This window comes from Xiphophorus maculatus, chromosome 23 (assembly GCF_002775205.1).
Source record: "Xiphophorus maculatus strain JP 163 A chromosome 23, X_maculatus-5.0-male, whole genome shotgun sequence".
NCBI lineage: Eukaryota > Metazoa > Chordata > Actinopteri > Cyprinodontiformes > Poeciliidae > Xiphophorus > Xiphophorus maculatus.
The window spans coordinates 18,083,736-18,098,819 of NC_036465.1; the positions used below are offsets into that span (position 1 = coordinate 18,083,736).

A 15,084-nucleotide genomic window follows, 5' to 3' on the forward strand; every position below is an offset into this window, starting at 1 on the left:
AAAAAGAATAAATAAATAAATCGTTATAGCTTCCAGTCCATTGAGAAGGCAGGAACTGATGGTATAATGATGATTTATTATTTCAATCCTTTTATCTCATCAGGAAGAATGAAAATTACAGTCATTTCACCATTCAAATAAACTTCAATCACCGTTATTAACCTTGTTCCCTTACTTTGCAGCATTGAATGCTGTTAACTTTTTCAGGTAGAACTGCCCTCTGTTACCATAGCTACCGTTACAAAAATAAAACTACAGCATTTAAAGCGTGGTTACATTAAACAAAAAATAACTGCACTCCCTTGGCCTTTACAATTATATTTTTTTTACTAATGGGTAAATATTTAATGATTTTTGAGGTCTTAAATATGAATTGATAATGTTTCTAGGCCTGGTGTTATGTATACCTGCATTGGATGGAAGGCTGACAAAAGCAGGGTATGCCTTTGCATTCCTGTACAGCAGGTGGAGATAGCTGCAACTATAAAGCTTTATTTGATGCGCCATACGAAAGAGGAAAAAAATGACGGAGGAAAACAAGGAAGCGGTAAAACGATACCTATCATTTTCTTGCTGCTGTTGTGAGATTACAGCTTGATCAAACGTTTTGAGGTGGTTTATTTGAACGCTACACATGGCCGACAACATTATGAGTGTGGCGTGGAATTCTAACCAGGAAATGCTAACAGTTTGACGCCTCGGCAGAGAAGTTGTCATGTGTTTTGTGAAAAACGTGATGGGCATTTTCCCCATTCACGATAGATCGTCTTTGTTCGGGACAGTGCCAGCTACCGCGGGTCTGCATGACAAGGTGAAGCTTGCGTGAGCGGCGGCCCTCCTGCTCTAGTAGACCTTCTGCTCCGTGTGAAGGCGCTGGATGACGGGGCAGATGGAAGAAGTGATCTCCCTCAGCTCAGACGACTCCGATCTGGAGATCGTCGGCTCTTACGGTGGCTTCACTAAGTCCAAGCCCCCGCCGCCGCTGTCAGAGGTTCGAGTGGATGTCGAAGCTGTAAACGTCAACATCCCCCGGGTAAGCTAACGTCGAAAGTTGTTGCTGTAGAAACTAGGGCGCGGAACCTTTAAACTAATATTGCAGAATATTGCAGCTTTAAAAAAAAAAAAATCACACACCACCGGTGCTCAATGGGTAAGAACTTATCTATAGCGCAATACATGTTCTTAATTTCTAAAAAGAAATGTGCGTACTTCTTTGTCTTAGGTCACAAAGTGCTAAAGTTAAAGGCTGAAATTTGCATAACAGCACATATTGTAACTCGTTTGTCTGTCGAAGCACATTGTTTGAATTAGCAGGCTTGTTTTATTATATACAGTGCAGGAGTTTACGTCTCCCCTGTATTTAGCTCTATTCCACCCATCTTCCTATTAATGCTGTGGAATGCTTTTCTGTCCTATTGCAGAAAAGCATGCCACAGCATGGAGCTTCTACCACCATGTTTCACCAGTGGCGCAAAAAGTGGGTATGCACTGTATGCATAGAGGGGGCGCAAAAACGATGTATGGATTTTTTTTCTAGTCAGCATTTTAAGTGCTTAACAGCTGTTTGTGTATGAAATGATCAATAACAGAGGAACAGCACTGATTAGGCGCCACCCCCCTCACATACAGGTAGCTTAAGCATCGTCCCTGAGAACTTGCCGAGGCGCGTTTTTTTTTTTTCCTTTTAAATGGGAATTGTAGTAATGCACTCAACAACAGGGAGCTAAAGATGGGGCGGCAGAAAAAAAAATCCGGAGCACAAAACAAAAAACGGAAGAAGGGGAAGGATAAAGATGTTGGAGAGACGAAGAAAAGCTTTTCAAAGTGGTTTAAAGACAGTAGGTAAGTAATGTCAGTGTATCAACAAGAGAGTTGTAAATATTCAGGTTAGCTTAAGCTAGCCAAAAAATTACAGGTGGTTGTTGTTGTCCAATACGGGACGGGATTTATTCCGTATGGGCTCTTTGCACCTGCCGCGCTGACGTCACAACCGCATGAGCAAATGCGGCTCTCTTTTTTTCCGCGTTGAGTTACCATGACAGCTAGACAAGACAAAGTCTTATTTCAGAAGCAAATAAAACAATACTATGAACATTGCTGTCTTCCTAATATCATGGGCTTTTAAGTTTTCATGGATTTCCAAACGATCCTGAATTAAGCGTTGCTACCAGTTAAAGCTAACGCCGCACAGCAAAGTTTACAGCCTTCACTTCACTCCGGATCAACTTCTTCTGCCTAAAGCAGAAGGTAAAGGAGCCTCCTGTGTTATTTCCATGGAATCACTTCTGTATTCAGCCTGAAAGAGAGTTTATGGGAACGAGAGAGCAGACCAGAGCCAGACAGCCGAGCTACTGATCCGCCTGTACACACTGCTGTAAACACCGTCCTGCTTCACAAGAAGCATGCAAAACTAATAAAGCTAAATAACACAGAGATACACGGCCATATTTTTCTAAAAGCAACAACTCTGAACCTGAACAGTCAGCTGAACTAGAACTCTGACACCAGAGCTGCTCTACTGTTAAGCGGGTTGTTGTTCCTCAGGCTTCAGAAGCAAAAAGCCTGAACTGTAAAATCCCCGTTACTTGGTCTCTGACACTAACGACAATAAACCACGTAATATACTTGAACACAAGGTAAAAACAGTGTCCGTTAGAATGGATGAAAAATGTTTAGATACTTAAATAGCACGTTTTTACAAAAAAAATGTCTAGCATAAGCTAAAGCCAATGTTAGCCACAAAGTTTAAAGAAAGTAAAACTCACCTTCCCCGAACGCGGAAGCTGAGGTGCAAAGAGCCCATTGCTATAAATGTCTGATAGACACACCTACCACACACATCTCAACAATAAGTGTAAAAATAATTACCAAAATAAAACACAGGGAATAGTAAGGACAGCTAAATTGTCGTTGCGGGACCTAAATAGGACCCTCCCCGTGGCGCAACCCTCACGAACTGAGCTGTTGTCACCAGACGGACACTGCGCAGCCGTGGTGAGCTGCTATCAACCCGTGTCTTTTTAAAATGTCTTTTTAAAATATTATTGATACTTTAATTAAAGATGAGTTGTACAAGTTTATGTCGTGTGGGGGGGTGGTGATGACATGTTTGTATATACCTCAGAAAGTATGTAGTTGAGCCCCTGTGTTTCAGCATTGTGTGTTCAGGGTGATGTACAGTACTAGTGCTCCTCCACACATACTGTTTTTCCCCCCCAAAAGCCTTAAAGCTCCTTCTTTCACATGTTTGTTGTGGCCAGTCCCTACATGTTTTGTGGGAACTCTATCCACCTTATTCCTGGGAGGCTTATTGCGGAAACGATTATGGGTCTTACTTCCGGCGCCCACCGGAAGTAGCAGTATTCCATATGGGGGAATTCTTTTGCCATTATCAAAGAGCACACATGTTCAGTCTGAAAGCAGGATTTTATGTATTTTGTTCTCAAAACTTTTAATACTTTTGCTTACATTTTTACTTTGAGGGCAGAACTTCATGTCTTTCTTCTCAAAACATGTAATGATTGTGCCCAAACTTCTCCTGGCGCTCACCCTCAGCCTCTACTCGGAGCAAATCTTCGCTTGCGAAATTCTCTGCTAGCTTGGTGGAAATTTCCTGCTATAATCCAAGAGCGCACATTTTCAGTTTGAGAGCAGGATTTCAGGTGTTTTGTTCTCAAAACTTTTAATACTTTTGCTTACATGCTCATTTTGAAAGGAGGACTTCATGCCTTTCTTATCAAGACTTGTAACGCGTGTACTCAAAACTTCTCCTCAGGCTCACACTTAGTCTCTGCTAGTTCACAAAACATGGAGCTGCCTTTTTGGCAGAGACGCCTAGCGACCTCTCAGCCAATAGAATGAAAGCGTTGTGCTTGAGTGCGTTTGTTTCATTCTAGCCTGTGTTCCTGTGTGGCTACTATCGATTGTAGCAGAAACCTCAGCACTGCCGGATAAGTTTGTTCATATCTACGGACTATTGACGTGAGATCTCGGGGAATAACGTTTCACAAGGAAAATGGACACATTACTGTTTATGTTTTGTGAATAGAATATTACTATACTGTATTTATGTCCACCGGCAAAATGCCAGCTAATATTACCTACAGTGCGTTGGTGTAATACCGGGGTTCAGCCAACGCAATGAAGGCTAACCAAGATTTTATAAATCTTAAAAAGTTTTAATTATCCCCTAACATTGATTGTGGCAAAGACTCTTATTTGTATGTAATTCTTTCACTCTGTCGAAAGCAGGGGTGCCCAAAGTCGGTCCGGGCCCTCGAGGACCGACTTTGGGCACCCCTGGTCTAAAGTAAGATAGCTCCCGTTTTTATTTTGAAGATTTCATAAAGACACGATGTGAGGATGAAGTGGGAAATGTCCGAGCAGATACTAAGTGTGAGCTGGAGGAGAAGTTATCAGTACAAGCGTTACAAGTTTTGAGAAGAAAGACATGAAGTCTTTCAGTGCGGGTAACTGTTGTGTTGTTCGTGGCTGCACTCAAATAATCAGACCAAGTTTAGTTTGTGGCTGCAGCAAGTGTGTTTTGAACGTGCTCCCAACACAAAAGCGGTAGTTTTCATCACCTACCGACTGATAAGGAAATAAAAAGAGTTTGGCTAAAAATTCTAAACCTTAAAAGAGAACCCAAAAGGCTTTATGTGTGCTCGTTTCATTGTGTGGATAAAAAGCCAACCGAAGAAAACCCGCATCTGCATCCTAAGCAACTGAGTCAGTGAAGTAGCTAAATATGATAGTGCGGGTTATTTGAGGTCATTTCTTCAGGTCACCATCCCACCCCGCATTAGCTGTAGGTAGCGGTAAAACAATATTACTACATTTAAGCTGTGATAGCTGGTGTTCCCAGATATTTTATAGCCTAAAACCTCAGATGAAAGCCGGTTAGCGAGTTGCTAATATGTAAACAAATAGCGGTTCCGGTTTGCGGCGGAAGTCATGCCTATATATCATGCGAAGACTCAAGGGGACTAGGAATAAGGTTGATTTACCAAATAGGTGACTGCACTGGACACTGGGGTTTATTTAGAAGAGACTAAAAGGGGCTATATACATAAGAGGGGTACATATTTATCACATATCTGTTATTTCATTTGCCCATCTTGTCTTTCTTTTCTGTCACACTTTCAAGTATTTTGCTCATTTTGGTGACATTTCCCCTCTTTTTCCCCAGCATTACATTGACCTCACTGATCCAAGATGGGCTTGTCCAGAGCTCAAGCTGCGCCCAAGGTTTAACATCCCAGGCTCCCCTGTTGTAGACTTGACTGCAAATGAGACAAAGGAGACAAAGCCAGAGACAAAGAGCTCCCTTGCCTTGACTGAGACAAGAGTGACAAAACCAGAAATAAAGGGCTGCTTTGAAATTGGTGACAGTCAGTTCAACCAAAGTATTGTGAATAAAAATAATGTCTTAAATGGCCAAGGTTTTAAGCTACAAGAAAGCTCTTCCGGACACTCCCACATCTTTCCTCTACAGCAGGACTGTGGCACCCAAAGTCCAAAGCAGAGATGTTTGAATTCTCCGATGCAACCACAGAAGCAAAACCTTGCAAAACAACCCTCTCAGGATGCACCTGATGTGGAACCAGATCAATTGCCTTTTATCGAATCACATATCAAGAATCTGAAAACATCAGGCAGTTGTGTTCAGCTAATCAACGATTCTCCACAGATGTCACTTTGTTTTAAACCAAACAATCGCTTTGAAGCACAAGAATCTGCTACTAGTTCAGAAATATTTTCTTCTACATTATATGTTTCTCTCACAGAATCTACTGTCCCTAAGTGTCTTCCTATCATGTTGAAATCTACAACAAAAGAACATGAAAACCCCCAGGAATATACAAGCAACCTGTTGCAAGCTCAAGCAACGCAGGACCTACAAATTCCAACTGACTGTCCTAATGCGGAACATGATGATGCAAACTTAAAGCAGCACAAAACTATAGAAAATAAATTAGATGGCTTTCATTCATCTGACATGATTCCATCATCAACTTCATATCAAGATAAAACACAAAAAGAAGCTATTTGCTCCAATTTGGAAAAGCTGGATTTATATCCAGAATCTGGACAAAGATCTCCCTCCGATCATCCTTCCTCTCATTCATCTCAAAGTTCTAAAGCTGACTCTGTTTCATACCCAGGTTCCAGTCCTCTCAATCATACAAACCAAGGTTGCCAATCACCCAGGTCTCCCTACACTCCTACTGAAAAGACGTGTGAATGGGAGCTGGAGTCACAGACTTATGAAGAGAATACCGGAGGTGATAGTCCGATATCCTTGCCTTGGCAAGGAGAAAGTGATAGAGAAGACACGAATGAAGAGAGCAGATGTTGCACAAATTTCCGAGAGGCCAGTAGAGAGGATCGTAGACATGTGTGCCCAATCACTCTTAAGAAATTAATGTCTGGACACCATCAAGTCCTGGTAGGAAACACCATGTTTATGCTTTATTTTCTGTAGCTCTCACAGCTTCTTTATACAGATGCAAACAAATACGTTGGCTGCTTGTTAAAGATGTAGAAAGTTTTAAAATAATTTCTTATTTTATTCCAGTACCATATTCTTACAATGATTTTGTTGAAAACAAAGACAACCTTTAATTTGAGTTCATTAATTCAGTAGGAACCAAATCACATATTGAAGCACTTTAAATAAAATCTCAAGTAGCCAATTATTGGTTTCAAAATAAATCCCTTTATGATCAGTGTAACTGAAGTGTTTCTGTAATTCATACTTTTTAAGTTCGTCAGTGTTTTGATGAACTTATGCATGGCTTTTTGCTTCCTGCCGGAGAATTATCCGTTCTCCATGCTGAGTTCTTGATGTATGAGGTTACAGAAGAGTCAGAGAGTTGAATTCATGAATTCCATTTGTTAATAACAAAATACAGCTGGTCCAAAATGACCTACTACCTCTAAGAGCTAACAGACAAATGGCGACCAGCAACAGTTGGTAACTTCTTTTGTTGGCCTCTGTCTAAGCTACGCCCCAAAGAGGGCGTTCCCTAGTGTGTCATTTCTTCTAAGCAGAGCTATCATTTGCATTTCCTTACATGTCATTTCTTGTAGGTTTAGCTTAGCTTTAGCTAAGCAACTAGCTAAAAGAGATAGAAGGAAAACACAGAATTATTTATTCTCAACATTCCCTTGATTGTAAGAATGGCATTTCTCTTTGTCACCTGCCACCAGTCGGAGTGGACGCAAGTTTATTTTCTTATCACAAACACAGTGGACAGGGTAGCTTAAAAAGAAGATGAAACAAAGTAATTCTTTTTAAAATGTTTCTTTCATAGATCGATAAAGATAATGTAAGCCCTAAAGCTCCTGAGGTGCTGTGTCGTCAGAGCCTGAGTCTGGTCTATAGTACAATCGAGGAGAACTACCCAGAAGGCACTTTGCAGCTGCTGTCTGACCTACTGCAGCCTGGTTTCTATCCTCCCAAAGATATAACCACCCACCTTCTTCGTGGTATCCTGCTTGACCCACATTGTCCCCATCATCTCAGCTTGCAGGCTTATAATCTTCTTATGAGGACTCAGAGGTCAGAGGCACAAGAAACATTATTTTCCAAAACATTTCATAGCTTTGTGTCAGAATTTTACTCCCAGCCTTTGATTTAAATGTGCTTTTGTATTCCAGACACCACCGGGCTAATAGATCCTCTGTTCCTTGGGATTGGGAGTTGCTTACCTCGGTTATGTCCAATCAGCTTGAGCAGAGCAAGCAACAATATGTGAGAATGTGTAGTCCCTTAATATCACAGAGCAAAAAGAAGTGTTTGTAACATTCTATAATAAATTAATCTCAGATTTCATATTTATGTTGAAATAGATTGTACTATTTTGTTGATATTTCTAATATGAAGTAAAAAATAAGCAGGTGTTTTTGTTGCCTTCTTTCACTGTTAGGATGGCAAAAAGGAAAATCAATGGGACATTATCTGCCTGCTATTGGAGTACTGTGTGCAGACTTTAGAGGATGACTTTACTGCCAGATGCTCTTCATCTTCCCTCAGCCATTCCATTGCAAAGGCAACTCTGTCATGTGATCGGCAGTTTTCTCGGGTCAGGTAAGATGAACAAGCCGAGGTCTGCATTTTACAAAGGAGTAGCCTCTGCCTTAAGCATTTCTACTTCTGCTGCTGTTTTCACAACTAAGCAGCTGAAATGTTTACGGTGCAGTAAGAATTGCCCAGAGGGCACATTACAGCCATTGTGTTAACTACTGCAGCCTGATTACCATCATCCCAAACATAAAACCATCCAAGTACTTACTTAGGGTAAGTCTATCATCTTAGCCGTTGTGACGATGTGATCTATTTACTTTGCTGCATCGCTTCCCTTTGGATGCATTGGCAAAAGAAAATAGACTAATAGAGTTACCAAAATATTTCCTTAGCCCATATTTGGAGTTCCTGAGCTGTCTCACAAACATCAAAAGACAGGATTAAGTGGGAGTGTTTTGAGGAAATGTGCGCAGACAAGCACAGATACTTTAGTACTTTCGAGAAGTATTGTTTCCGCAGTACAGGCAACAGAATGGAAAAATTAAAAGCATGCACACACAGTATGCAGTTTTATATAATTTTTGTACATCAAATTTAGAGCTGCACAAAAACTCACAGTAATAAGGTTTGTCATATCACAATCGCAAAGGACTGCTTAGATGTAATATTTGGTTGGATATGATTTTCCCCATGCCATACATTCACATTCTATATGGTAACAATATTTATGGGGAACTGGATGGAAACTCACAGAAAATAAATTATGAGAAACGGAAAGAGTTGGGGAAATGTGAGTTTATCTCATGATCACAACATTATGCAATAGTATCTGTGTTGCATGTTTTACTTATCAATTTACTTATCTTTATCAAATTCCAGAAAGTAAGAGTTGTCTGTTTATGAAAACTACAGTATACGTGGTGTAATGTAATGCCTGGGCTGTGAAATTCAATTCTAGTGATTTGAATGCTATAAATTACATTTTGGCTGATGGTCAGTATCTAATACAGTTGTTATGGTTCAGTTTTCCTGTTACTCTCTCCAATGAAAAAAAGGATAATGCACCTTAAAAAATAAACTAAAATTATTCTTAAAAATATGTAGAAAGTCTATCTTAGAACTTTTTCAATTGTAACAGTTTCAAAAGCGTTTTAAGAGAACTTGTTTTACCATTGCTAACTTAAAATAGTTCCCATTTGTTACATCGCCCAACTTCCTCCTCAGAAAGCATAAATTAGATGAAATAAATCATGCCAGTAAAAGAGCAAGGTCATTGCAACACTGGATTACAGCCGGAACATATATTTTTACTGACATACGCCAGCATCAGCTAGTATATTTGTTACAGCGGGATCCCATTAAAAGAGCTTGGGAAGCAATGGGTTAATGTTGTCTTTTTAGACTTTATTGATTCTGCGTTGCGTAAGATCTAACTCTCTTTTGATGCAATGTACTCTTCACTCACAATATTTTCAGTTTAATTTAAATGTAAATTTCCAAATTGAAAACCTTTTTGTTTTGTACTTTTATTGCTACATAAAAGTACAAAACAGAGCAACATTCAAATGTATGAATGTTGCTCATTCATACATTTCAATGAGCAAGTGAGAGAAACTGTAAATCGGTGGAAGTAAAGGATGCAAATCTAATTTATTTTCACTTTGTTTAAAAAAAACAGACAATTGCATGATTAGGAAGCAACCACATTTTTAAATGTGTTTTCTATATATATAGACAGTGTTGGTTTTAAATTTATTTGGATAATCTTAAAATGTCTGTTTTGGCTTTTTCTTCTCAACAGAGATGTTATCAAGTGGCTGTTTTGTGTCATTATGAAAACAACCGAAAATGAAGACAGCAAAGAAGGAATCAAAATTAAGGATGAGCAAATGAGGTACAAAAACAAAACCTTAAATAAAAACCTGTTGTTGTTTCACTCTTCTCTAGCTTTCTGCACACTTACGTTCTGGCTGCACTTTGTCCCCTGCAGAATAGTGTCCGTTTTCCAAAGGATGCTGTCTCTGGCCCTGGAGGTTGACCGTTCTCCTGCTCTGAACTCTGCCAAGCTTTCCCATGAGCTCTTCCATATGGTTCTCAGCCACATGCCTCTAAGAGCACACAGGTGACAAGCAGGCAAAGAATGCTTAGGACTACCATTAATTCATAACTACAGGGAATGCTAAAATTAAATGAAGGAGGTTTTTTTTTTATTTCATCATTTTCCTTTTACATTATGAATGCTCAGAAAAGTAATACGTTCTAATTCAAATATGCAGATGAATGCACTGAATCATCTGAGTTGTTTTGCAACCATACTTGCACAGGGACTGGTTCCCAGTTTTTCAGACTTTTCTGTTGGTGATATGCAGGATGTTGTTGTTGGAGAGCCTGCAGAGTAAGCTGCTGAGCTGTAAGCTGTTGGAACAGTTGCTGGACTATGCATGCCCAGAGAAAGTCTCTATTCCCATGTCGCTTAAGCTGCTGCTTCACTTTCTGAAGAACTGCACTCTGGCCTCAGACCCAACGGTGAATATCATGCTTGTGTATTTTCTTCTGTGATCATAATGACTTAATACTGTTTGCAAATTTCATTACTAATAGTAGAACTTAATTTCACACAATGCAACTTTCAGAGAGCTCTAAGATTTGTAAAAGACACTAAGAGATTTCTGTTTCACAATTGAGAGACTGGAGATCACAAAACTGCAGCTGCCGGGATCACAGAGTACAGGATTTTTGAAACCAACTGAAGCCACCTGAACACATTAAACTCTCTTGGAAACTCTTTAGGAGGGGAGATTTAAGCACGCCAGCTGGCGGTAGAAATAAAGAATATTGGGCGTGCTGTGGTGACGTAGGGGATGGCGTGACCCACGTTTGGAGGCCTTGAGTCCTCGACGCGGCCGTCGCGGGTTCGATTCCTGGACCCGCCGCCGATATTTGCCGCATGTCTTCTTTCCCCTTTCCTGTCAGCCTACTTTCATATCAGGGACACTAGAGTCCACAAAAGACCCCCTGGAGGGGAGAGAAAAAAAAGAATATTCCCAGAGTTCAGAGAGACTACATTTTTCTTTTCATACCCTCTTAAAACAAAAGAGATGCAATATAATTACTTAATGGAATATTATTTAGCTCACAGCTGAATTTCTCCAATGAAAATTGCATTTGGTTAGTATTGACTGTGTTTTCTGAAGTACTTGTGTTGAGAAAAATTTATTCTTTTATGTAGGGATGTTTGTTTTTGAACAAGTTTTAGTATTGGATTTATTCTTAAAATATTTGTTTCTATTTTAGCAGACAGCAATATATTGGTTAGGGTGAAAAAGATTGTGTTAAACAATTTAGCTCTAATTGGAAAATGTTTCATCCATAAATGTAGATTCCTTAAAACTAAGCTCTACCTGAACCACTGTCAAAACTACTTGTCTTTATTCTGTAAATTTATAACATTTACATTTTTAAAGTCCTTTACCTCACTTTTAAAATGTTTACATGTTTTGTTAATTTTATAAACCTTCATTATTTATTTTAAATTTATATCTCTTAATACTTTTGCAGGTGTTTGCCTTTTTTTGTTTATCATTAATGTGTGTTTTGCTCAATCTAAAACTAGGATAATATATGATTTATCCCTGTTTTGAGTTCGTTTACAAGTAGAGCAGAGGTCTCAAACTCCAGTCCTCGAGGGCCGCAGTCCTGCAACTTTTAGATGTGCCTCTGCTGTACCACACCTGAACAGAATAATTAGGTCATTAAGGCTCTGGAAAACTGATCTACACAAGGAGGAGGTCATTAAGTCATTTCATTCCAGTGTTTTGTACCTGTGGCACATCTAAAAGTTGCAGGACTGCGGCCCTCGAGGACTGGAGTTTGAGACCCCTGAAGTAGAGTAAAAAAAATCACCTCTCATTGGTTGTCAGCAATGTGTTTGCACTTCAGTTGCTAATCAGTTCACAAAACCCACTGCCTCCATTTACAACTCAAAACATTTGTCTGACAGCAACTGAGTGTAGTTTGTTTCACCTTATCCCCATCAAACTAACTATTTTTCGTGCGAACTCACCCAAGTAGAGCAGACTGTTGCAGACTTGTACTGACTGTTCATTGTGAGAAAAGTTGGACAGAAGAAATGGTGTACTGCCTTTTCAGCTATGTTTTTCTACGTGGATTCAAACAAGAACGTGTAAGTCTTATCGAGTGAGTTGAGTTACTAGATTTGGGTAAAGAGAAAACCAACCAAATAAAGATGGCAAAACAAGTAAATCTCTATAAAGCTAAAACATCAATATGTTTTCCAGGATGGCTTGGAACGCTGGCGAAAGTGGGAAGAGTTGATCCATCTTCTCTGGATGTTACTGCTCAGCTATAGCAAAGCAATGAAAGGTGAGCTGGTAGAAAAAGGCCTCAACAGCAAATGTTGCAGAATACTGCACTGTATAGTATGAGATCTAATAAATGTAAAAAGAACTTTACTTGTGGTGTTGGTGAGGAGTATTTCTCTGAGTGGTGAAATAAATGTTTTCTTTTTCTTCCCCAAAACAAAAGTTAGCTAGTATTATTTTGGATAATTAAACTATCTATTTGTACCAAGTCTGTTTTGATAGAATTTAAACCTGCAGGTTCACTGTGTTTCAAACAATGTTTGAAATATTTGTCCTTCTAACATAACACAGTCTTCTCTAATGCTTTTGTAACATAAAAGTGATCTGTTGGAATGTCAGTTTCATTACTGAAAAGTAGAGTTGGTATTTAAATACATCAAAAAATTAAACATCAGTCAGATCTTTTGGGTTAACTTAGTTAAACACATTCAAATGTGACCTCTGATGTGTTATATAACACTAATTATGTTGTAATTGAGACACCTATCAGACTGTGGGATCTAATAGGCAGACATTTTGTTCTTAAATTTAGAGTATGGATTTGAGTGAGTTTGACTGGGGCCAAATCATGATGGTTAGGGATCATGAACGGCCAGTTTGGAGGAGCTCCAGAACACTAGCTTGTGTATGCTGGTCCAAGTTTGCAGTAGTCAGTATCAATCAAAAATGTTCCAGGGAACTAACAGTGGTCAAATGGTCAGATCATTGGCTGCTGAGAACAAAGACTTACCTTTGTAGTCTGATCCAAATTGCCAGAGAGGTTTATGCTGATTCAGATAGAAAGGTGTCAGCATACAAGATCATCATGGGTTGTTGTGTTTAAATTCACTTACTGTTTTGCTCACTTTCAGCAGGAAAATGTGCCTCTGCTACCAAGCATAAATGGTTCAGTAACAATTTTATGAGAGCATGTTTAACTACAAATTCCCCTGACGTCAGTCTAATAGAACATCTATGGGACGTGGTGAACGAACAAGTATCGACCTCGGAGCCCCATCTTGCATTTTACAGGACTTGAAATGATCTGCTGCTGACCGCTTGGTCAGCGCAAATACCGCAGCACATCTTCATGGGTCTAATGAGTCCATATCTTGACAGATCACTGCTGTTATAGCAGCATAAGAAAAACCAGAACAACATTAGCCAGATGATCACAATGTTATACCTGATCAGTGTATTTCCTTTTCCTGCTCTCACCTTTATTGCCCACATTTTCCTTCCTGTTACAGTTGCAATTAAATTAAGTTGTAGAAGTATGCATGTGGTATATTGTTATGACATAGCTATTCTTGGTCTTTATGTGCATTTGTTTAGTGTTTTTTACTTTTTTACTCAGTTATCTGTAATAAAATTTTGCAATGCCAAGTGGTTTGTTATATATTCACATGTAAACTGCAATGTTTGTTTCTGGTGAATGCACTCTAATTTATATATGCTAAAGTTACTATTTTGCTGCTAATTTTACCACTTTTCTGAATATTGATTGTATTAAGGAACCAACTGGTCATGGTCACTAAACAGTTATGTGCTCTTAGTTTGAAGAAGTCAATTAGTATTACTTTTTACAAACTTAATTTGAGATATTTAGAAGTCTTCAAAGACTAGGTCAAAAAGTATATTTTACTGTTTAATATTTGTATACTTAATAAAGAATTGGGGATACATAAAATTAGGTTGATGTCAGAATTAACATTTGGTAGAATATTTAAGAAAAACATTTTTCATTTGAAATCGTAATCAGCCAAAACTAGAATGGGCAGGTGAAAAAAAAAACAACATAAATCAGTATCGAGCATAAAAAACTTAATCAGGGTATTCTGCCCTTGATGCAGGAAAGCAAGCGGTCAAATTACATTTTCCTAGACAATCAGCCTGACTTCCATTTAATAGTCAATTTTTGCAAAAACTATCACGTAAATAATGTATGTTCTGGTTGCTGTGCATTTCCCATAATAGACCGACAGCTGATTAACAGCTATATCTATCTAAAATTCTATATCATTTATTTACAACTTCTGTTCTTCAACCTTTTGCTTTACTTTATTCCCTACTCACACGTTGTCATCTGTCGTCTACAGGCTGTCTGACCAGCTCTCCCTTTGAGCAAATTGGCAAAGAGGCCACATTAGTTTACAAACCAGACGACATGGTGTCAAAGTCTGCTGTTCAAGAAGCAGTGAATGCTTTCCTGTCCCGATCCCAAGAGGACATCGGTGAAGCCTTACCTCTTCATGTGGAAGAGTCCCTAACTTATCTTCAGGATCACCTGTTAGATGTCTGTCAGTGTTGATTTTGAAAGAAAAAAGACTTTCACTTGTTTTATTCATCGCATGATTTGAGAAGCATATTGTAATTTATAATTGATTTTTTGCGTGCCTGTTCATTTGCACAGTTATTTGTTTTAAAGTTGTGACTTACTTAAAATTAAAATTTTAATTTATTCTGTTAATCAGGAAGTTATTTACGAGTTCAGTCTTCTGTTTATGCCACACTACCTTCACACAGAGTTTTTGAATAAAGTGGTCCTTCAGGTATATTTGTAAATTTATTGCACATCTCTGTGTTTGTCTATCCATCACAAAATGGTCCACCAATCTAAAAGCATAGGTTGCTATTTATTGTGGTTCAACAGCTGGTTGGACCTTCTAGACGGCAGCCAATAGGATGCAGCGC

At 38.9% G+C, this 15,084-nt stretch overlaps 1 protein-coding gene across 1 annotated transcript; it reads left to right on the top strand.

Moving 5' to 3' along the window:
• The first annotated feature begins 514 nt into the window (after positions 1-514).
• Positions 515-14,945, top strand: simc1 (SUMO interacting motifs containing 1). The gene is made up of 10 exons (XM_005795474.2): positions 515-1,033; positions 5,189-6,448; positions 7,317-7,564; positions 7,663-7,756; positions 7,932-8,092; positions 9,831-9,923; positions 10,020-10,151; positions 10,399-10,555; positions 12,328-12,412; positions 14,490-14,945. Exons 1-10 carry the CDS (start codon positions 878-880, stop codon positions 14,699-14,701), a joined length of 2,598 nt encoding a protein of 865 aa, XP_005795531.2. The 5' UTR covers positions 515-877; the 3' UTR covers positions 14,702-14,945.
• Positions 14,946-15,084: the final 139 nt, after the last annotated feature.

Bases quoted from the DNA above. Each gene is read 5' to 3' on its own strand.
- simc1 (XM_005795474.2), top strand. From the start codon at position 878: ATGACGGGGCAGATGGAAGAAGTGATCTCCCTCAGCTCAGACGACTCC. The intron at 1,034-5,188 runs GTAAGCTAACGT...CTTTTTCCCCAG, and splicing joins TAAACGTCAACATCCCCCGG to CATTACATTGACCTCACTGA. The intron at 9,924-10,019 runs GTACAAAAACAA...TGTCCCCTGCAG, and splicing joins ATTAAGGATGAGCAAATGAG to AATAGTGTCCGTTTTCCAAA.